Source organism: Emys orbicularis, chromosome 5, assembly GCF_028017835.1.
Source record: "Emys orbicularis isolate rEmyOrb1 chromosome 5, rEmyOrb1.hap1, whole genome shotgun sequence".
In the NCBI taxonomy this organism is placed as follows: Eukaryota; Metazoa; Chordata; order Testudines; family Emydidae; genus Emys; species Emys orbicularis.
This window is the reverse complement of record NC_088687.1, coordinates 14684600-14707109: the sequence shown is the minus strand read 5'-3', so window position 1 is coordinate 14707109 and position 22510 is coordinate 14684600. Positions and strand designations below refer to the sequence as shown.

The 22510-nt window shown below is 47.6% G+C and overlaps 1 protein-coding gene across 1 annotated transcript; it reads right to left on the bottom strand.

Moving 5' to 3' along the window:
* Nucleotides 1-9716: 9716 nt before the first annotated feature.
* Nucleotides 9717-22510, bottom strand: FAM47E (family with sequence similarity 47 member E). The gene is made up of 8 exons (XM_065405122.1): nucleotides 22503-22510; nucleotides 22049-22400; nucleotides 20767-20924; nucleotides 19927-20080; nucleotides 14703-14918; nucleotides 12495-12635; nucleotides 10433-10510; nucleotides 9717-9737 (listed from the first exon to the last, which is right to left on the bottom strand). The coding sequence occupies exons 1-8, from the start codon at nucleotides 22508-22510 to the stop codon at nucleotides 9717-9719; spliced, it is 1128 nt and encodes a 375-aa protein (XP_065261194.1).

The window sequence follows — 22510 nt, the reverse complement described above, 5'->3', positions numbered from 1 at the left end:
TCCTTTTGTAACTTCCGCATTGTATGCTAATGCTTACAATTGGATTTCTTAACATTGTACTGCCCTTCCTTCTTTTGTGTTCTGCTTTGGAGGCTTTTTTTGGCTTGGTAGGGATTTCAGATCCCATTAGCACAGATTAGCTTTGACAATTATTTTGATTTAATTTAATTTTATTACCCAGTTTTGGGCCGCTTGAAGTGGTGAGGATAGTTTTTAATGCAGGATTAAGGGATTATACTGGTAAAGATTAAACTAGCAACTCAGGTAACTCAGTCTGAGTTATGGCTTTATACTGTAGATCCTTGATCCTAGTTTGGCAGTCATTAAAAACTGGTAATAACACTATATGGCTTAGCCTATTGATTAGCACAGGAGTGGGCAAACTACGGCCCACGGGCCGCATCCGGCCCACCAGCCATTTTAATTTGGCCCTCGAGTTCCCGCTAGGGAGCGGGGTCTGGGGCTTGCTCCGTTCCGGCACTCTAGCTGGGGAGCAGGGTCAGGGGCTGCTTGGTGCGGTTCCCGGAAGCAGCAACATGTCCCCCCTCCGACTCCTACGCCTAGGGGCAGCCAGGGAGCTCCACTCCGCATGCTGCCCCCACCCCAAGCACTGCCCCCGCAGCTCCCATTGGCCAGGAACTGCAGCCATGCCGCTGCTTCCAGGAGCCTCTTGTTTTAAGCACCACCCAGAGCCTGCACCCCTGAGCTACCCCCCCACGCCTCAACCCCCTGCTCCAGCCCAGATCCCCCTCCCGCCCTCCAAATCCCTTGGTCCCATCCCTCCAAACCCCTCATCCTCAGCCCCACCCCAGAGCCTGCACCCCCAGCCGGAGCCCTCACCCCTCCCCCGGACTCTCCCTCCTGCCCCAGCCCTGATCCCCCTCCCGCACCCTGAACTCCTCATTTCTGGCCCCACCCCAGAGCCCACACCCCCATCCAGAGCCCCCCGCACCCCAACCCCAATTTTGTGAGCATTCATGGCCCACCATACAATTTCTGTTCCCAGATGTGGCCCTCAGGCCAAAAAGTTTGCCCACCCCTGGATTAGCACCAGACAAAGAATTTGGAAAGCTATCTCCATTCAGTCTTGGGAACTAATTTTTAAAATCCATTCTTTTTATCCTTACCTAATTGTTGTGATTTGAATTCTAAAACCCATTAATGAGATCTTATTATCAGCTATCTCATTAGAAAAGAGAATGGCTAATTGGATGTCTGAGAGAATCTATTTCCAGTATGCGCTGTTCTTAATCTTTTAGTGTCATTGAGAGCAACACTGTGTCAGCTTAAGAGGACATAAAATGTCATTTAAATTTATAGACGCACAAGTGTACAGTCTTCACAATGGCTGAAGTTCCCTGGATGGCTGCATAAATACAGTGAATTCATAATCTAAAACAGGTTTTCCCTTCTATACGTATGATCTGTGCTTACTAACTTGGACAACTTTTCTGAGAATCTAGTCCAGCAAAGCATGTACGCACATGCTTAACTTTAAGCATGTACTCAAGGGCTTTGCTGAATGGGGGTGAACTTAAGCACATGCTTAAAGTTAAACACATGCTGAATTAGGCCCTGGATGAGAAGAGCAGCGGAGCCTGGGGCCAACTGGACATCCTCTCCAAGATTTTCTTTTGTACATTTTCAGAGTAGCAGCCGTGTTAGTCTGTATCCGCAAAAAGAACAGGAGTACTTGTGGCACCGTAGAGAAGAAGTGGGCTGTAGCCCACGAAAGCTTATGCTCTAATAAATTTGTTAGTCTCTAAGGTGCCACAAGTACTCGTGGTTTTTTTGTACATTGTCTTTGTTAGCACTGTATGTGCTCAGAGGAGAGATGTGTATATGCAGCTTTGCCTTGCTATTTAAAACCTGTTCCTCCAAATTGCAATACGAGGAGCCAGTGATGAACTCCCAAAATCCTAAGAACCGGTTCCCTACCAGGTCCTCGGCGGCACTTCGGCGGTAGGGGGGTCTTCACTCGCTCCAGGTTTTCGGCGGCATTTCGGCAGCAGGTCCTTCACCCGGAGCAAGTGAAGGACCCGTTGCCGAAGTGCCGCTGAAAACCCGGTAGGGAACCGTGCAGTGAGTACAAGCCCCATGTGCCTGTCTCCCCCCCGCCACCCACCCATCCGACCCCAACCCATGTCCTGCCCCCGACTGCCCCCCTCAGAACCCACAACCCATCAACCCCCCTGTCCCCTGACCACTCCCTCCCAAAACCTGCCACTCTAACTGCCCCCCAGGACCACACCTCCTACTCAACTCACCCCACTCCCTGTCCCCTGACTGCCCCAACCCCATCCACCACCACTCCGACAGATCCCCGGGATTCCTATGCCTACCCAACCCCCCCGTTCCCCGTCCCCTGACCGCCCCCCCAGAACCTCCGCCCCCTCCAACCGCTCCCTACCCCTTATCCAACCCCTCCTCCCAGCCCTGGCCCGGCCCCCTTACCATTCTGCTGTGTAAGGATGCCGCGCAGCCGCTGGAGCTTTCAGTCCCACCCCCTTACCCAGAGGTGAAAGTAAGCCAGTACAGCGTACCGGCAAGAGCCGGTGCGCCATACCAGGGTGGCCCGGCTTCCCCAGGGGGTAATTTAAAGGGCCTGGGGCTCCCAGCAGGGGCTGGAGCCCGAGGCCCTTTAAATTCCCACCAGAGCCCCCCTGCTGGAGCCCTGGGGTAGTGGCAGCGGGGCTCTGGGGCCTATTTAAAAAGTCCGTTGCTCCCGCGGCTATTTAAAGGACCGGGGTGGCAGAGGCAGCTGGAGCCCCCCGCTACCCCAGGGCTCTGGGGGCTATTTAAAGGGCCCGGGGCTCCCCTGCTTCTACCGCCCCGGCCCTTTAAATAGCCCCCGGAGCCCTGGAGTAGTGGCGGTAGAAGCAGGGCCCTGGGGTAGCGGGGGGCTCCAGGGGCTATTTAAAGGGCCGGGGCTCCAGCTGCCTCTGCCGCCCCGGTCCTTTAAATAGCTGCGGGAGCCCCGCTGCTTCCCCCAGGGCTCCGCGACTCTGCAAGAGGGGGGGAAGTGGGGGAGGGGCTGGGGGAGCCTCCCCAGCTGGGAGCTCAGGCGGGCCAGACAGGACGGTCCCGTGGGCCACTGGAGTTTGCCCACCTGCCTGCCCCTTTAGGAACCGGTTCTACACCAGCTTCTAAATTTAGCAACCGGTTCTTGCGAACCGGTGGGAACCGGCTCCAGCTCACCACTGTGGGTATGTCTACACTACGGGATTAATCCGAATTTATATAATTCGAATTTAGGAAACCGATTTTATAAATTCGAATGTATTCGGCCACACTAGGCACCATTAATTCGGTGGTGTGCGTCCAAGCTACCGTAGTAGCATCGATTTCCAGAGCGTTGCATTGTGGGTAGCCAATAACATTAAATTGCCAATAACATCGAATTGCGGCCACACTAACCTTAATTCGGATTAACAATACCGATTTTGACGCTACTCCTCTCGTCGAGGAGGAGTACAGAAATCGAATTAAAGGGCTCTTTAATTCGAATTAAATGGCTTCGTTGTGTGGACGGGTCAAGCGTTAATTCGAATTAAAGCAGCTAAATCCGAATTAAAGTCGTAGTGTAGACCAGGCCTGTGAGGAGCTCTGTTAACTTGCCATGGCATATATAAAGTACATGCAGTTAATCCCTTTCTGTAGTTGGTTGCCACTTCCCTTTTAGACTTCTTTTAATATTTCTATTATCCTTGTAGTTTTTCCGTAACTGAATCTGGAGGGTTCAAATACTTTTGTTAAAATAAAGTAAGTGAATTAAAAGGGAGCATTGTTCTGACATAGTCTATCCCTGACAGTTATGGAAACATTGCGTAATCAGGGGCCTTTCACTGCTGAAGAATGTGTTGCTACTGAATATTTAATACCTTGTGGGGAAAAAAGAATATGAAGGACAAAGGAAAAACTAATGGGTCACATTCCCCAGTAATGGAGCTGTATTACTGGTGTACTTTATGTGCAATTGTCGAAGTGGCAAGGCTGCTATTGAGGATAAGTTGAAAAGAACTAGGCTGACTTTCAGGCTTAGTTTGGTGGACGAGCAATTAGAAGAAAAAATATATTTTCTTTGTAAACTGAGCAAATCGGCTCCGGTGTCACTGAGGAGCAATAAACATGGAAACCCATAATGCTGTGTTTACAGAATCACTTTTCTGAGTAGCTCTGCACAGCCATCTAGACATTTTGCTGGTGAAAAGTAAGACTGGAAAAAATAGTCTTTCCCAATAAAACATTAGAAATCACGCGTCCAAGTTGTTATAAGGTAAATGCTAACATAAATATATATAGTTCGTTAAAGCAGTTTTTAAACTACACACTACGGATTGTTGTTTTTGTTTGTTTATTTGTGTTTAAATAATCAAGCTTGTCGTATAACGTCCTTCAAACTCCCTGACTCCAATGGGAATGCTGATTCTTTCAGGTTTGTCTTGTAGGCTTCGTCTACACTAGGGTCAGTTCTCACTAACTTCTCCCCCTTGCTGACATCAGTGCAGTTGAAATGGTGGTAGCAACACTGGTGTTATTGAGGGAGAATATGTATCAGTGTTTTATTGATACTATAACAGAAACCTTTGGTTTAAAGCAGCTGTTTAGCTTGCGTGTACCGTTAATGACGAGTGCTTCAGATTCGTAAGTGCCCTGTGGCTGCGCTCCTCGTACTCCATCGCCATTCATTTTTCTGTTAAACATGAGTTTAAATGACATAACCACCTGTTCGTTACTGTCAGGATGAGCCTCCTGTACCTCCTGAGGTCACAACCTGCCCCTGAGTGAGATCCTGCAGATAAAGTCTCCTTCGCAGCTGGGGATGACTTCAGGAACTGCTCCAGGATTAGGTCTCTGCGTTCTGGGAAGCACTCTTCAGCATATTTATTCCTGCAACCTCTGACCCGTGCTAGTGCTGGGCCTGAAGCCAAGGGACTGGTTCACCCCTGCATTACATTTTAAGCCAGTGTAACTCCACTGATTTCACTGGTGGGAATTTGATTCCTGCTACAGCCTGTGTACGCTGCTCTGTAAAAGCCCTGCAGCCAGCCAGCAAAGAGTTCTCACAGCGCAGGCACTGCAGAGCGCTCCCACAGGCAGTCGCCTACGCAGGCTTCCTTGAAAACCGGGCCCCAGGATGGGCAGGGAGTCCCCACAGTCTACATGCTACAGGGATCCTAAGTTGCTGTGGAGCTGCCTGTAGGCACCCATGGGGTGGTAGCTTAAAACAGAGCAGCTCCTGGTTGCTCTAATTTAACTGGGGGCCACAGTGACCCCCAGAAAATCCAGTTTAGAGACACCTTTGCCCCCTCTCCCCTCTGGCTGCAGCTTCTGTGCTGCACCTCCTGGAAGACACAGCACCGAGTCCCAGCCAAGGTGCCTTAGTGTCCCTCCTGGGGTATTCAGTCGGGCTAGGTCAGAGCAAACCTACCGCACATGGATGATGAAGTCAGCAGCCCATACACAGAGTCAGGTTCCCCCATCTGTAAGAGAGGGACAATAATGCTTCCCTCGTCTAGGCGACTGTGAGCTCCTTGGGGCAGAGAATGTCTCTTATTCCACATTTGTACAGCACCTACCCTCGCACAATAGGGTCCCTTAGGCTTGACTGGAGCCTTGCGGCACTACTTTCATACACCTCATAAATAACTGTGGCATGCTGGGTAAAATGCCTAGTCATCACAGCGCAGCAGAGACGAGCTGAAATCTTCAGAATGTAACAGTGCCTCCAAGCCAACTCTTAGCATGGCTGAGCAGCCAGGCCAGCTACCCTGCGTCTGGGATCCACTACCCCAAGTGAAAACAAACTTTTGTAGTGATAATCAGGATGGCCCATTTCAAACAGATGACAAGAAGGTGTGAGTAACAGTAAGGGGGGAAATTAACATGGGGAAATAGTTTTTACTTTGTGTAATGACCCATCCTCTCCCAGTCCTTAATGAAGCCTAATTTAATGGTGTCCAGTTTGCAAATTAATTCCAGTTCTGCAGTTGCTCGTTGGAGTCTGTTTTTGAAGTTTTTTTTGTTGGAGTATTGTGACTTTTAGGTCTGTAATTGAGTGACCAGGGAGGTTGAAGTGTTCTCCAACTGGTTTTTGAGTTATAATTCATGACGTATGATTTGTGTCCATTTATTCTTTTGTGTAGAGACTGTCTGGTTTGGCCAATGTACATGGCAGAGGGGCATTGCTGGCACATGATGGCATAGATCACATTGGTAGATGTGCAGGTGAACGAGCCCCTGATGCTGTGGCTGATGTGGTTAGGTCCTATGTTAGTGTCCCTTGAATAGATATGCGGACAGAGTTGGCATCGGGCTTTGTTGCAAGGATAGGTTCCTGGGTTAGTGTTTTTGTTGTGTGGTGTGTGGTTGCTGGTGAGTATTTGCTTCAGGTTGGGGGGCTGTCTGTAAGCGAGGACTGGCCTGTCTCACAAGGTCTGTGAGAGTGAGGGATCGTCCTTCAGGATAGGTTGTAGATCCTTGATGATGCGCTGTAGAGGTTTTAGTTGGGGGCTGAAGGTGATGGCTAGTGGTGTTCTGTTCAGGAGCGGTGCCAGGGTTTTTGCCACCGTAGGCGGCAGCGCTCCTCCTCTGAGCATTCAGGGGGTCTGGGGTCTTCGGCGGCGGGGGTCCTTCTGCTCCGCGTCTTCGGGGCACTTCGGCGGCGGGTCCCGGAGCGAGTGAAGGACCCGCTGCCGAATTTCTGCCGAAGACCCGGAGCGGAAGGACCCCCCGCCGCTGAATTTCCGCTGAGGGCGGCAAAATGCCACCCCCCAAATCCTGCTGCCCTAGACGACCACCTAGGGTTGCCTAGTGGAAGCGCCGGCCCTGGTTCTGTTACTTTCTTTGTTGGGCCTGTCGGGTAGTGGGTGACTTCTGGGTATTCTTCTGGCTCTGTCAATCTGTCCCTACTGTTACTCACACCTTCTTGTCAACTGTTTGAAATGGGCCATCCTGATTATCATTACAAAAGTTTTTTTTCTCCTGCTGATAATAGCCCACTTTAATGGATTAGTCTCGTTAGAGTTGGTATGGCAACACCCATTTTTTCATGTTCTCTGTATATATATATATCTTCCTACTGTATTTTCCACTGCATGAATCCGATGAAGTGGGCTTTAGCCCACGAAAGCTTATGCCCAAATAAAGTTGTCAGTCTCTAAGGTGCCACAAGGACTCCTCGTTCTTTTTGCTCATACAGACTAACATGGCTACCCCTCTGAAACTACCCCAAGTGGTTCTGTTTCAAATATATTTGATGAGCAATTTCTGAGGAAGGGGGAAAGAAACCAAATCAACACAGCTTAGAAATGACCATTACAGGAGCCTTCAGAAGGTTTATTTAGAAGAAACAAATGTGAGTTAACAAAGTCAGAGCTCTGCATAAATTAACGAGTGTGGAGGAAAAACCTGCCTTCGGCTCCTTGTGTCTTTTTAAGGCCCTTTGACATCCCCTCTTTTGCTCCTTTACCATCCTTCACAGCCAGCATCTGCAGAAGAAACTAAAGGAAAACACAGATTTAAAATACAGTTACTAGGAATGCATTTAAATGGCCAGCTACTGGCTACAAGATATAAAAGAACAAGTCACAGAGGATCAAGACACCAGTGTGCTTAGTGCTTTAATACAGATCTTTGTTTTTAATGGCATGAGACATGGAGCTGTTGGAAGGTGCATGAATGCAGGAACGGGGCAATCAAACTTCTTTGTCTCCATAGGTACCACACGGGCAATGCTGATGGAAGCTTCCCATGCAGTCATGCGCCAACCGCATCCTGAGCGAGCCAGAGCATCTTGATAGGTCAGAGGGCAGCTCAGCTCCCATAGTTCATCCACTTTTTGCTCTCTCCACTGAGATCCCCTGAACAGGGAAGCCAATTAGTGCCAGCTGTGGGGGTGACTTCTGTGATGTGGACAGTTGTTCACTGGGAACCGGGCTGAGAGTATGCAGCTCCAATGGCCTTTGGCCCAGATCCAGCCTTACTTCCTGCTGCTTTTTACAGGGAGTCGGCGCCTCAGGCCTGGGGAACTAATCAGATCTCTCTGTCCATGACAGTGTCCTAGCAAAACACACACACAGAGTTTCCTCAGAGGTCGTTGCTTCTCTGGGGAGGGGTAGGAGCTGTGGGAGGAGGAGACAGCCTGGCTTAACCGCTGAAATGCTGCCTTACTTACCTGGCACATGGAACAAAGCCAATGACTGCTGGTCCAGGGCAGGGAAAGGACACCATGTTGTTTGCTCTGTTTTGGTTCAACGAGGCACAACCACTGAGCGCAAAGGGAGAGGTGAAAGAGAGCACAAGAATTAGGGGGAAAGGGACCCATCACCAGGTCACAGTCTGATTTCTCAGGAATCATGCTGTTTTCTCTGCTGTTTATGGTCCCCTTTCTCCCCTGGCTTTTCCCCTTCCCAGGCCTTGTGCTCGGTGGTTTAGTCAACATAATCTGGCTCTCCTCCTGCTGAACCCACAAAGCAGTGTGACAGCGCAGCCATGCCTGATCTGCTGAGTCTAATGAGAGCCCCACCTGCCACCTTACTGCCCTAGCTCCAGCCCACCTTCTCCTGCCACCTTCTGCTGTCTTCCCACACCTAGCTGCTTGCATCTCCCTCATCCCTTCTCCCCCTTCACACTGCTGGCTGCCAGCACCACAAAGCCTCCTGAGGCATCACTGCAGACTTCACTTCCCCAATCCACCAGGAACAAGAAGCACAACACCCAGTTCTAGCTGATGGGGTGTAGAGAGGGACTCTGGGGCTGATTGGGATGAGGGGGCACAACTAGGAGCAGGAAGACGTGGATTTTCTGCATGAGGTAGCTAATGGAACCTATTCCGGTGTGGGAAGGGGTGAAAGGGAAACTCTGCCTTGGGATTAGAGGACCAAAGGGGAATAGGGAGACTGACCTCAGACTGAGGGAGAAGAGAAACTCATCTGGAAGCAGGGAGCCTGGGCTAGGAGGGGCAAGACCCAGGAAGAAAGGAGCGGACTCTAAGAATGGGAAGGTGAGCAGAAAGAGGATGAATGAACAGATGGTAAGGCCAAGAAGAGGAACACAACACAGAGAGGGGAGATCAGAGGAATGCTGACCATAATTGGGGTGGGGGCAAAAATGTGCAAGCCAAACCATCTGAATCCGGGATGGTGTGAATATCGTTTATTTGTGTAGGTGATAAGAAGGGTTTTTATTGACAGATATAGGGGAGGGACCATCTCCGTTCTGCAGTCTTCTTTCCATCTTCACCTACAGCTTTTCTAGCTTTGCTTCTTCCTGTCTGGTCTGTCACCCACTTCGTTTTCTTCTTTTTGCCTCCATCTCTCCATTTTTCTTTGAAGGTGACTGATTTGGAGACATTCAGTGCCAGCCTGTCACAATGTTTGGCCCGGGGGCCAGACCTAACCTATCATATATAAATGTGTATAATATGGTCAAGATGAGTCCCAGGCACCAGATGATGTGCAAAATCCCAACGTTTCCTGGGGAGTCCCAGACACCTCTAAAGGGGATGTGTCTTCTTTGCCTATTGACTGCCTGACGGCACCAATTTCCACTGAGCAAAACACTTCCAGTGCTGCCTCACCCATGTACCAGGCCCATCCCTGTGAACTGATGACCTCCAGTGGAAATCCAGCACTTGGAAATGATTCTGCTTTCAGCCACAGCGTGGAAACTGTGGAGGATGCTGCAGCCAAAGGGTTAAGCAGAAAAGACAATGGTTACTTCTTAATGTGATCACCCTGGCAAGCGATGAGTGCACCGTTAGATGCAATGAGCCAAGGGGCATTCTAAGGCCTGGCCTTCCTTGTCGAGCTCTGAATGAATGGCCTATGAGGAGGGCTCTTTGTTGGGTTGAGAGTGGCCATGACGAAACACTATCTTGCAGCATGTCCTGCTGAGGTGTCTCGTGCAGCCTTCACCATCCCTGTCCAAACTGTGCTAGCTGCTACCATGTTTCAATGCCATCGTTGCCAGCAGGGGTCAAGCCTAGGTTCCCTGACCAGTGTGAGTTGTTTTGAACAAGAACTGGTCTACCCTAAGCTATTTTACAGCCTTGAGGCCAAATTCAGACCCGATAGGGCTGGTGTTTGGCTTTGGTGAACTTCCACCCCTTGCCATAATCAGGTCTGAATTTGGCCCCAGGGCTAAGAGCACAGTTCAGTAACAGCTGTATCATGGTACCCTGACGTGGTAAGGACTGTAGTGCTCCTCGCTAGGTTGTGTACAGCATGGTTTTATAACATGGTTCTCACAGGGCTCTAAGACTAGCCATCCTTGTCAACCCTGGTCAGTTACACTGGGCTAGAAACAATGATGCTTAAACCAAGATGCACTGAGCACATCTCTTTTCCCAGAGTGCACAGGGCCAGAGGCATCCCGGTCTGTCATTGCTACTGATCACATCAATGGGCTTGTTACGCTCTCACTGACTTACCTCAGGCTTCCGGTAGCCCTTCCTTTCGAGGAATTCCTTAAAAGCATGTGTTCCATGGAGCTGCGTGACCTCTGCCTCCTAGGAGAATTTCCAAACCAAATTAAGGGAACACTCAAGAATAAATCTCACAGATTTATTTGTTTTTTCATGCCCTCATTCATACAACAAGCCAACAAAGCAAGAAAGGGACAGGGAAGGTTATTTCTGTGAAAGTCTCACAAATATGGTAAACTCCATTTCTAATTAATCTCATGCATTGTAGTTCATTCAAGAGATAATTTCTGATTTGCTATTTTTACGGCAATCCAGGTGTTTCATAAGCACTGAATTGCGACAAGACAGTATGTAATTTTTCAGTGAGTGTTGTAGCAAGTCACTAATTACTAGGGATTATTTTGTAAAGTTGTTGTAACCGTCTGGAATTCCCACCCAGCTCTTATCACAACATACACACATGAGACATGGTCCAGAATTACTCCCACTCTGAGGTTCACATTTATTGTTAACTGAAATAATAACAAAAAGACAAAGCTTTCTTCTGAACTCCGTTGTTCCTTGGGCTTTTCCCCCACAAGCTCTCCTGCCCCTACCAGACACTCAAACCTTTTCAGACTGCTGGGTTAGAGCTGATAGGACTGAAATTGTCCAGGAGAGCGAGTCCGCAGAAAATCTCTGCATCATTATGCCAGGTTCTAGAACCTGCCACCTTCTCACATTTTAAAGCAAAAACAATGGGACTGATATTTCTTTATTCAAATTCTGCAAACCAAAACTATCCAACCACCCTCACTTTTATGAGTAGTGTACCCCTGTTTATTCTGTCTCTTGAAGTGTTAAGCTTTTCAAGTTTACTCAGAAAGTGCAGCCCTTTAGTCGGATGATAAAGTGTATCAGTTTTAACTTCTTTAATCTCAGGCCTTTGAGAGGCTGATGTGCATCTTACTTCTATACTTGTTTGCTAGAACAAAAGGGAAAAACTAAAAAAAAAAAAAGGGTAAAGGAAATAGTTGCAAAATGAAGAAGTCTCTGTTTATCAATTTGATAATAATAAATAATATATGCAATTATTATAAATATTTCTATAGCACTTCTGTCTGAATAGCTAAATGAATTTTGCATTCATTAACTTCTTTTACCTCACCGTATACATACCCCTCTGAGGTAGGTAAGATATATAGAGACCACTTCCCCCATCACTGACGATCAGCCATCTCTGGGATGAAGCACACCAACTATTTAATGTTGCACAACAAAGCTATACCACAGATTGGTCCAGGAAGTGGAGAAAAATACCATCTCCAGTTAAAAATGCAGAAGGAATTTAGGAAGTCAAATTCATAGATGGAATTTGACCAGATAGCAGGTTAACACACATGGCCTTCCTGGGATAGTTAAGACTACAAATGAACAAGTCTTTCGGCCAGATCCTAGTCTCTGATAAGGCTGCAACTGTGATTCTTTAGTGTCAACAAGACCATAGAATTGGGCCTGCTTACAACACTGATGAAATTGACCCTTTGTTTACGTGGGTTGAGACTGTGATCAACAATAATTCCTTCTGAGCTGGAATTGTACATGCTTAGTCTCAGACTGGGAGTGAATTTTTACTGCCAAATGTGAAAGGCGTTTAATCTGGTCTTGAGATGCATGGAAGCAGAGAGAAACATTTTTCATCAGCATTAAATGGACATGAAACTAGAACCCTTTGAAGTAAACATTGTGACTGGCTTTTAGGTCTTCTTTTGAACTCAGCACTTACACAAGGCGCTGTTGTGCCCCCACCTGGGATGGATCATGGGAGTTAGGACGTTCGTACAATTGTCTATTTGTTGTGCTTCTACAGTGCTGAGTTGTGAGGCCATGATCCATGATTGGGGCCTCCAACTGTCACAGAATACAAATAATCAATAATAATAATGGGTGGGCGATATGAACCATTCCCCTCCCACTGTAACTGAGTCAGATAGCATATGGTGTGCAGGCGTGTTCCAGTAACAACGTATGCTCTGCAGCCTTGAACTAGGATGAGAATTTCACCACAGAGATTCCAGAGATGCAGTACCTTTTCACTAAACCGCTTCCTTACATTCTGAATGGCATCAGCTGCTGCTTTTGGATCCTCTAAAGGCTCATTTACTTTCTGTTTTCTCCACGTTTTTGGGTCAAGGTACCAGGCTCCATACCTGATCTTCTCCCATTTGGGCTGGTAGACACCCTGCACAATAAAATCATAATGATTAGGAATATCCTCTAATCATGTTTGTAGGTCTGACTCACCTCCCACAATGTGTATGCGAACCACTGCCCTCTACTAGCTGGAATGGCAGCCCTGGTCAATGGATGAGATCAGGTGCTCAGGTACCATAGTGGTGAGTGCAAGATGGAGTCAATTGTGTCCCTTTCTGGTGCCTATAGCAGATGTAAGTCCTATTACTGCTATATAAGTGTGAGGTGTTTCACTAGCTACCCCTAGCAATAGCAATATAATAAAAAGTACTAATTTTCATCACCATTGATTCTTCTACTATTCATTAGGCTTCAGATAGTGAAATCATTCTCTCCATGTTCTCCTACCTACATCTCTATACTCGTGAGTTGTTCTTTCTCATAGACAAGGACATAGACAGGAATTCAGGTTTAACTAGAAGCTGTCAGTTTCCCTTGGAAATATTCCTCAATAATAAAATAGAAAGCGAAACAGAGGGGCAAAATCTATGGGGGGAATAGAGTGGAAAGGAAGAAGAGCGCATGGAGCTGTGGGAGGGGCTTCAGTTGAAATGAATTAGCGAGGAAGAAAGTTATCCTTTTCCATTCACTCTCCTGCACTCATCTACGCTGAGCAGAAGGGCTGCCCAAAGGTGCACCAAAAATAGAGTAACACAAAATATCCCAACACCTAACAGCAGCTTGCAAAACTCTTTATCTCAAACACCGGTCCCCCAACATAGTCAGCCTGTGCAAAAACTTGCACGTAGATCCTGATAGAGCCCTTGGGAAATAACATTGTCTACACCCTGGGGTTGTCTGACCACTGATTAAAGCTGTGGTTCTCAACCTTTTCATACCAGGACCTGCTGCCCATTTAATGACATAGCAAGGGCAGAATGGAGACAACCTTATTGACACATGTTCATGCTATAGTAGGTGACAAAGCATCACCTTGCAGAATTAACATATTTCCTTATTATACTACTTTAAAAATCAGACTGTTTTCAAGGATTATGAATATGTGTATAGATGTCACTCCTCGTTGTATGCGACATTACAGAATGGCCAGCAGGTGGCATTTCAAGACCATTAGTCTGCATAAAAAGCTCCGCACCCCGTATATAGTGGAGAGACTATTTCCTTTGGTTTTTGTAAAACGGGCTTTTGAGGATCAATATTCTCCCTTCCCTCTGACCCCAATTCTTGTCCAAGGAGAGAATTTCTAATGATGACCCAATGAAAAGGAGAGGAACACATGGAAACAAAACTAGCAAATCTGGCATTAGTCTCAGAGCTCTATAATCAGTACAAGCTCTCGGAATGATCTCCTGGGGGCTATATATTCTTTACGTTTTCTGCCATTAAAAGCTTGGAGGCAACCACTGGAGACGTGAGTTGTTTCTCACGGGGACTCAGATGATGGGGTAAGTAAAGCACAAGCCATGCCCTTCCACATGGCTAGTGGGCTTCCTTTCAATGACTGGGGACCTAGTAGGCTTGAAAGGAGGAATATGAGACACTGCAAGATAAAAGTCATTTACTATGGCCATGAAAATTCCCTGTTGAAGCCTAGTAGAAACAGCTCAAAATAAGAGAGATCAAATCTAATATGTATGCCCTGCAGTTTCTGCTGAATCCGATATTTCTCTTCCTAGGCACAATAGCAAATATCATTTTACAGGTCATCTCTTGCCAGTTGTTTTAGAAACATAATGAGAGTGGTCCCAAACCCACTTTTGTTCCACTGAGGACAATGGTAGTTTTGCATGCAGTAGAATGGAAGAATCAGTCCCAACTGTGATAGCGTATAACAGAGAAGCAGAATGAAATACTAGCTAATACATACTAGAAGTAATATATTGTTTCACCGATTTGATTGCTGATAATAGACAGAGTATAGAATTATGGACATTGTCATTGATTTGATGTGGAAGGCGCTCAGATACTATGGTAGTGCATGGCAGTATAAATCGCTAAGACTAAGATAACATAACACAGTACAAAATATAGGGCCTGAGAGGTGCTGAGCACCTGAACTCCCATTGAAGTTAATAAGAGCTGCAGGTGCAGCTTGTTTAGTTTTCCCTGGCCTGCTTACCTTAGGAGGATTCTTTATAGCTTTCAGGGAGGATGAAACCCCCAGACGCGTTCTCAGCTCCGGTGGCACATTGTTTATCTCCACCACTTCCACAGGCATAGTCAGCGTGGGCTTGGTTTCAAAACCGGTATCAAACAGCCTCATGATGGTATCTTCATCGAGGTTATAATGTTCTCCTCCCTGCAATAATATGCCAAGCGCACCGTTAGGAGGTAGCAGGAGGCAGTTCCTGACGTTGTCAAACACACCACACTTGGGGGGTGGGGGAAATATTTACAACATACTGGTAGAGAGCTAGATGTTCAGCAGATTGGGGACAGGCACCATTGCCCAGCACCAGTTCCAGCCTAGCCCAGGACAGTGGTTACCAACAGCTGTTATCTATTTAGGCAGATCATTACCAATCTGCTATCTGCCCTGCTCAGTAGGATTGAATCCTGTTACATGCTGTGAGCTGGCCCTTTAAGGCAGTGGCCCTCAACCTTTCCAGACTACTGTACCCCTTTCAGGAGTCTGATGTGTCTTGGGTACCCCCAAGTTTCACTTTACTTAAAAACTACTTGCTTACAAAATCAGACATCAAAATGCAAAAGTGTCACAGCACACTATTGCTGAAAAATGGCTGACTTTCTCGTTTTATATAATTATAAAGTAAATCAATTGGAATATAAATATTGTACTTACATTTCAGCGTATGGTATACAGAGCGGTATAAACAAGTCATTGTCTGTATGAAATTTTAGTTTGTACTCACTTCGCTAGTGCTTTCTATGGAGCCTGTTGTAAAACTAGGCAAATAGCTAGATGAGCTGATGTTCCACTGGAAGCACTCCACGTACTGCCAGGGGTACGTGTACCCCTGGTTGAGAACCACTGCTTTAAGGGAATCGGGGGTCAGCCTCACCTATGACTAGTTTATCTCAGAGCAGGCAGGTCATTTGATGAGGGACCAGGAGACTAAGAACCAGGCCTGCTTAGAGGTGCCCAACTCCCACTGACGTGCCGTGTGATTTGGGTGCCAAACTCTCTTGCATGCTTGTGAAAATCACAGCCTAGATTCCTAAACAGGCAGAAAGTGATTTTTTTCCTCAGGAACTAATGCTGTTTCCTGGAGACAGATCCACATTAGACTAGAAGAGCAGGGGCTTCCAGAGACTGAAACCAAGTCTTGCTCCACACGCCTTGGGACACAACTTCTTGTGATGCTAAGTCACCATGCCCCTCTTTGAAACGGTTCTTCTTAGTTCCTCTTTGGTGTAGGAATTCAAAAAGTATGTCAAAGGTCCCTTTACCATGTGCTGCTCTGATCAGAAAAAGTCCTTTCCCACCCAGTCAGATCAGCTATACAGTAAAAACAAGACGTGAGCACATGACACAGTGCAACACAGGGGTCAGAGATTCTGTAACTTCCGGTCTGGTTTCTATTTTGAAACAGGTCACTGAAGGCCATTTGTGCTCTGAGTGGGATACGAGGGCAGTGCTAGGCATACAGTCCCCTGAGATTGACAGGTCTAGTGCCTACCATGGCGTTCTCTTAAAGTCCGGGAACCGGGCACAGTGGGGAAGGCAGAGAATGGCTAGCCTCTGAGCACTCCTTGGCACACTCCAATGTCAGGGGTGAGGACAGAGGTAGAATGGCCAATGCAGCCCACATTTCTCATATAGCATTTCCCAATCCTGCTCCCTAATACTATCCTGTCCATTTCAATCCCAATTTTAAAGCAATAGCACTTGGCCACAATGAACACAGAAAACATCAGATCATGTGAGAGTCTCTGTCACACGAAACAATGGCTTAGTGTGCTAGGAAAGTGACTGCATTGCTTTATCACACTCTTACTCTGCTTCTTAGAGGGGATGGAGCAAAGAGCCACGCCAGATAACTGAAGATACCGCTGCTGTGATAAGCAGCCGCACAGTTACGGGATGCTGGACATCTGCCCTTCCTTCTGAACAGCTACTGGAACATCTATTTTCCATACTGGGCTAAATCCTGGGAAGTGCTGAGTTGAAATTACTGGGAGTTGCTGGTGCTTGGGGGGGGGGGGGGGGGGGTCAGGGCTCCCCATTCCATGGAAAGACCTGTGGACATAGGCCTCCGGGAGGGAAAACTTGGCTATGATCCCCTTGGGGAGCGGGCATTGCAAGGAAATCCGACTTCCTGCTCAGATGTGGCAGTAATGGGGCGCCTAGTAAGACCGATGATTCCATGACTGGGCTGGGCTCCACAGGACAGAGGGATGGATCTGCACCCAGCAGATCCCAAGATCCACAGGAGGGCAGGGCTGTGTGTATCCATCTGACTCTAGATCTCAAGGGTTCCTGGAGCCCCTAATGGGTCTATACTCCCAAGGCCTCCCCTGGACACAGCTGCCCCCATGATCCTCCTTAAAGGGGTTCTCCAGCAAAGAGGGGCTCTCTGTTAACAGGAATATAGGGTGGAGCTGCAGTACCTCTTCCTAGTAATCTGCACTGCTGTAATCACAAAGCGGCTTCCCTAGCCCCACCCCCAGCTCAAACTCCCAAATTTGTCCCCATGAGGACCAATTCATAACCCCATGGAGAGCCCTTTGAGGATCCCGGAAGGAGGGTGGGGACAGTGCTGAAGAGATGGCTTATCCCACTCCTCTGCCCCCATTTCAAGCAGAGCAGGAGGAGGAATCTGTGTACAGACAGCCCTCCATGCACACAATTCAGGGGCATGTTCTGCTCCAGGCTTTGGGCCTGCTCCTGCTCCCTTTGAAGTCAATGACAAAACACCCATGTCCTGATTTTGAGAGGCATTGAGCACTCACAGCTCCCAGTGAAATCTGAGTTTGGACAGCACCAATGGGGCCTAGTCCATGACTGGAGCTCCTCGGCGCTACAATAATACAAGTAAATAATAATAGCAGGTCCTGTGGGCACTCAGTACCTCAGTGCTTTCCATGAGGCAGGACTGGGGAACAGGGACCACTCCTTGCAACCTTGTATTTTACCCTCCCTTGTTTGTAATCAACCTCTTAGCAGCCCGGAAACAAAGGGTCCGTCTGTCCCCAGTGGCCCTGTCTTCCTCCAGCACTGCTCACATAGAGATTTTGCTGTGTTTCCAGCGCAACAGGTGCCGACACGGTGGCCTTTTGTCCCCTTATCAAGCTTTACACACCCCCGGTGATAGGAGTCAAGGGTTATTTTGCAAACAGAGCCTCATTCTAGAAGCAGGTAGACATGAGCTCCGTTGCAGCAAGGCAAAGGTATTTTTAGCTAATAGCTGCTGCCGTGCAGTAGGGGGTATTCACTCCTTCCAGTCTCATTTCTAGGGAATTCCTTTCTCAGATGCACCATGGGGGCATTTAAACATAATCCGCATTTGGAATTGGAGGGAAGACACACGCCACCAGATTGTTTGTTATCGTACAGTAGGTCCAGTGGGCCTCATAAGGTAACCGTATTTCCCTTTACGGTCTCTGTGCTGAGACCCTTCACAAGGCTATTGACATACATGATTTTCGAAGGATTTGTTGACACAATGGGTCAGATCTTCAGTGCCTCGGACATCATAAAGCAGACAGATACCTTTCCCTGGCACTGGGGAATTCCCAGCCTCCTGCCTGGTGTAGAGGGTTGTGTCAAGGGTAGGAGGGGCAGGACTGTAACATGCTGTGCTCCCACCAACCCTCCCCAGCAAAACAGCTTCTCAGGAACCATTTCAAACTGGCCCATATTCGAACAACTCTTAGGCTGCTCTATTTTTGAGCCAGAAGCTGCCAGTCGCAGGATCAGGAGAACTCTGAGCCACCTTTGTCTCGCTCAGTGCAGTCAAGGATTGAAGCTGGTATTTTACTATTTGTACATATGAAAGCGACTAGCATGAATCCAGAGAAACACTGACATTGTTTTCTGCAAAACAAATGTATTTCTATTGAGCTATTTGAATGACTGAGCAAACGATAACATAAACCAGGCTAGCAAATGACTCTACTTAAAGCCTTCAATTCCCATGACATAGGTGAGACTCAAAGGAAAGAGTTTGGTCTTTGACAGAAGATGGACTCTTGAGACAAAGCAGGCACTGGTCTGGTCTGGAGACTACAGTCTGACTTAGATCCACAGATATAGATAGCCACAGTGAGAAGATGCTGTGAAATCCCTGGTTATCCAAGACCTCTCTGTACTAAGTGGCACTCTATAAGAGTATGTCTGAACACTGCTATGTAAATATTCAGGATCCAGGGGCCTGCTCTTGCTCCCGTTGAAGTCCATGGGACTTTGGCCGCTGACTTCAGTGAAAGCGTAACCAAGTACCCCAGGTCTGAAAGCACTTGGGATGGGATTTTCAAAAGCATTCATCATTGTCCTAACTCTGTTCCCATGGCGGTCAATGGAATCTTTACCATTGACTTCAATGGAAGCTGAGTTAGGCCAATGCAGAGTGCTATTTAAAATCCCAGGCATGGCGTGTAGATAATGTTTTCACCCCTCAGCTCATAGAGAGCCATGCCAGAAGCATCCCCCAACTCTGCCCTATCTTAAACCCACCTGATCCCACTGACATTTGTGGTGCTGCAGTAACACTCAAGTTAGAATTTGGCTCCTAGAGAAAGGGAATGTGCCGATATTTATTTGCACATTTTTAAACTGTGTCCATCATAGTAACCTGTGTTCACTAAAATCAATGCCTGAATTGCTGAGTCACTGTCAATCAAAAAAATTGGCCCTGACTCCAAAATGAAGCAGTTAAATCTAACCAATAACTCCCCCTCCACACGTCTCTCAGGCAAATGCTTGAGTAAACAGATGGACTTGGCAGACTTACAGAATAAACTGATTTGTGGTTTGCTTTGCATTTGGGCTACTTCAATTACACTTCTGTAAAAGCAGAATAAGGGTTAACATTGTCAGACTTGGGTGCCTCAGGTTAAGCACCTAAAGCCATATTGAGGCTGGGATTTTCAAAAGCGACTATGGGAGTTAGGCTCCAAACTCCCAGTGACTGTCAATGGAAGTTGGGCATAAGTGGCCTATATCTTTCAAGAGGTGCTGAGCATCTGCATCTCCCATTGCCGTCTGTGGAAGCTGTAGTGCTCAGGGCATGTTAGCTGAGGGACCCACTTAGGATGTAGATGCCCTTCGGGTACCCAAGTCTGAAAACATTAGCCCAAGTCATTACTGGACTGCTGGGATAGGAGGGTTTTGGTTTTCAACTTACCCAAGAAGCAACCCAGTCACAAAACTCCTTAGTCACTTGCTTTACGTTCTCATCAAGGGGAGGAACGTACCTCCGTCTGGCTGCCTTCTCTCTTGCTGCTACCTCTTTCTTGGAAAACAATGTGTATGGACTCTTGCCTTTAGACTGCTTGAGGCTGAAGAGATGGATATGACACAGTTATTCGCAGTCTGTAAGTGCCTCTCATCAGCACAAATGCGTTCCTGCGGTTTCAGATCTGTGGGGTTTGAATAATTGTCTCTGTGCCTGCTGCTCCCAGCTTGCAATTCATATTTCCTTCTGTAAGGAAGATACTGCTGCTGCTTCTTCTGCAGAGTCCCCTTATTATAGAGCTGGCTGCCCTCAGCAGGCCTACAGCACAGAGAGATTTACGTGCAGATCTTTACGGTCTGCAGGGAGACCAGCAGCTAGGTTCTGAGACAAAGCCCACTGGAGTCTATGGGAATCTTTCCGTTGGCGTCAATGGCTTTGGATCAGGCCCATAAAGACTTATGTGCTGAAGCCCTGCTAAGCCAGCCAGCCCCGGGAAGCCTCCTGGGTGTGTCTAATCAGAGGAACCAGGCAGAAGACTTCAATATCGACTGAGCCGGCTCTCCTGTTTAGCTAGAGCCCAGTTACTAGAAAGGTTGGGGTGTCCCCAAGACCTTTTAAAGCTGAACTGGGGCAGGGCATGGAAAACACCCACCCACAGAAACATTCAGCTCCTCTCTTTCAATACATTTCATTTCAGAGGAGAGAGACTGGACTGAACCCAGGCCCAGCAGCAGAAGGTGGATTCAGATGGCCCTGGGTGCTGCTCGCTCTGTCCTGTCCAATACTCACAGTGCTGAGGGCCTGGGGCTTATTTCTTTACTTTTCCCATCCTCCAGCTGAAACAGCTCTTGCTGAGGGGTGTGGCTCGCTTGGTCACGATCCTTGTATCCAGCTTTACTATGCAAGCACATCTCCGGGTCCAGGATGGTCACAACCTCTTCGAAAAGCTGAGAGCCAAACAAAAACAGAGCACATGTCCAAAAACACCTCACACCCATGGAGACTACATAGGAGACCCCATTACAGATCATGTGCCCTGCCTTAGCTTCCCCATCAGCATGTGATGAACCGTTCTGTGACCTGATCTCGCCATGAACAGAGCCAGGATTCCTTATTTATCCTCAAATTCAAGGGGCTGTCATGGCACAATGAAAACAATCACCTTCATTGTCTTACTGCTTCTTAACCTTTGAGCAGTATGATCCTCCTCAGCATTCTGCACTGTACCACTGAGGATGAATATATTCACCCTGAGTTCGCTGTGGTACAAGGCCTGCCATCTCCCTGCTTCTGGTCCCTCTCTCTCCAAAAGACCATGATAACCTTCCCCTATTCCACCTGAGAGTGGAAAGCTTAATGCTTCCCACGGACTTTCACTCCCTGCCCCCGGCTTGCTTGCATGGAGTCCTTCAGTGTCAACCCCCCCCCCCCCCCCGCCCCAAATCATAAGTGCAGGTGTGCACTGACTAGGCCCTGTTGTTTCCCAACAGAAGAGAGGTTGGGAGGGACCCCAGAGCAGAGGAAGGAAGGATTCTGGGGAAAAGTAGTTATTCAAGAGTCAGGCCAGGATCCAGATCAGGGCAGGACCCACATCAGGCAAGACTTTGGCCAATTTTAATACAAGAGAGGGATAATCCATTCATTGCCCTGGAACAGCCAGTTATATCTGGAGGTGTGCCCAGTGATGTAAACCAACTGATCGCTGTATAATCTACCAGATATGGAATCGTGTGGTAGACTATTAAAGGAGCCCATTTTTGTATAGTGGCCCATGTTGATGGCTGAGTGGGAGCAGGTTCACTGACTGAACACAAATAGTGTGACAAATCTCAGAATATTAGCAGGGTGTCTCAGAAGCCTGCCGGTGACTGCTGCCAGTTCAAATCTCTCCCTATCTTTAAGGTCACCTTCCCACGACAAGTCAGCTTTAGTAGACGTTCAATTTGTAGGAAATAACATTGTTTTAAAACACCCGATGAGAAAAGCTGGGTCTGGATTACTTTTATACTTAAAACATGCTAAAAGGATGTTCAGTCTTGAGGAAGAACAGCAGCAACCATGGGGATTTTACCTCTGGAGGGATGCTTTCTTCCAGATGAGGGTAGAGCGCAAGGGGGTGTTGGCTCAGGCAGTGTTCTGTCTGTGCAATGTGATCCCACCTGGCTTTCTGCAAAGGACTGAGCCCGGACTGTCTTGTAAACGTTTTCCTTGCCTTCTGCTGGGATGCATTATTAGGTAGAACAATCGGTAAAAGCCCCTTTGTGCCACAGATTATGATGTTGTCAGATGGAGCAGGGACACCACTTCTGAAATCATCCAGGCCACTTTTCAAGAATCTCCAGCGCTGGCTGTTAAGAGAATCTGAGAACTTCGCTTTGTTGCTGCGCTCTCGAAAGCTCTTAGAAGGCAATTTCTCCTTGTACCTGAGACCAAACGCTGCTGGTCAGTGCTTAAAGTAAGGGGGATGAGTTTTAACAAAGCACAGTAATATCTCTGCCACCTGTCCAGCTCAAATATGAACTCACCATTCCAT

Excerpts from the sequence above, each read along its gene's own strand:
- FAM47E (XM_065405122.1), bottom strand. Across the intron at positions 20,925-22,048 it reads AAGAAAGCATCCCTCCAGAG|CTTTTCGAAGAGGTTGTGAC; the intron begins GTAAAATCCCCA and ends TTTGGCTCTCAG. Across the intron at positions 12,636-14,702 it reads AAACTAAACAAGCTGCACCT|CCCAAATGGGAGAAGATCAG; the intron begins GCAGCTCTTATT and ends GGTGTCTACCAG.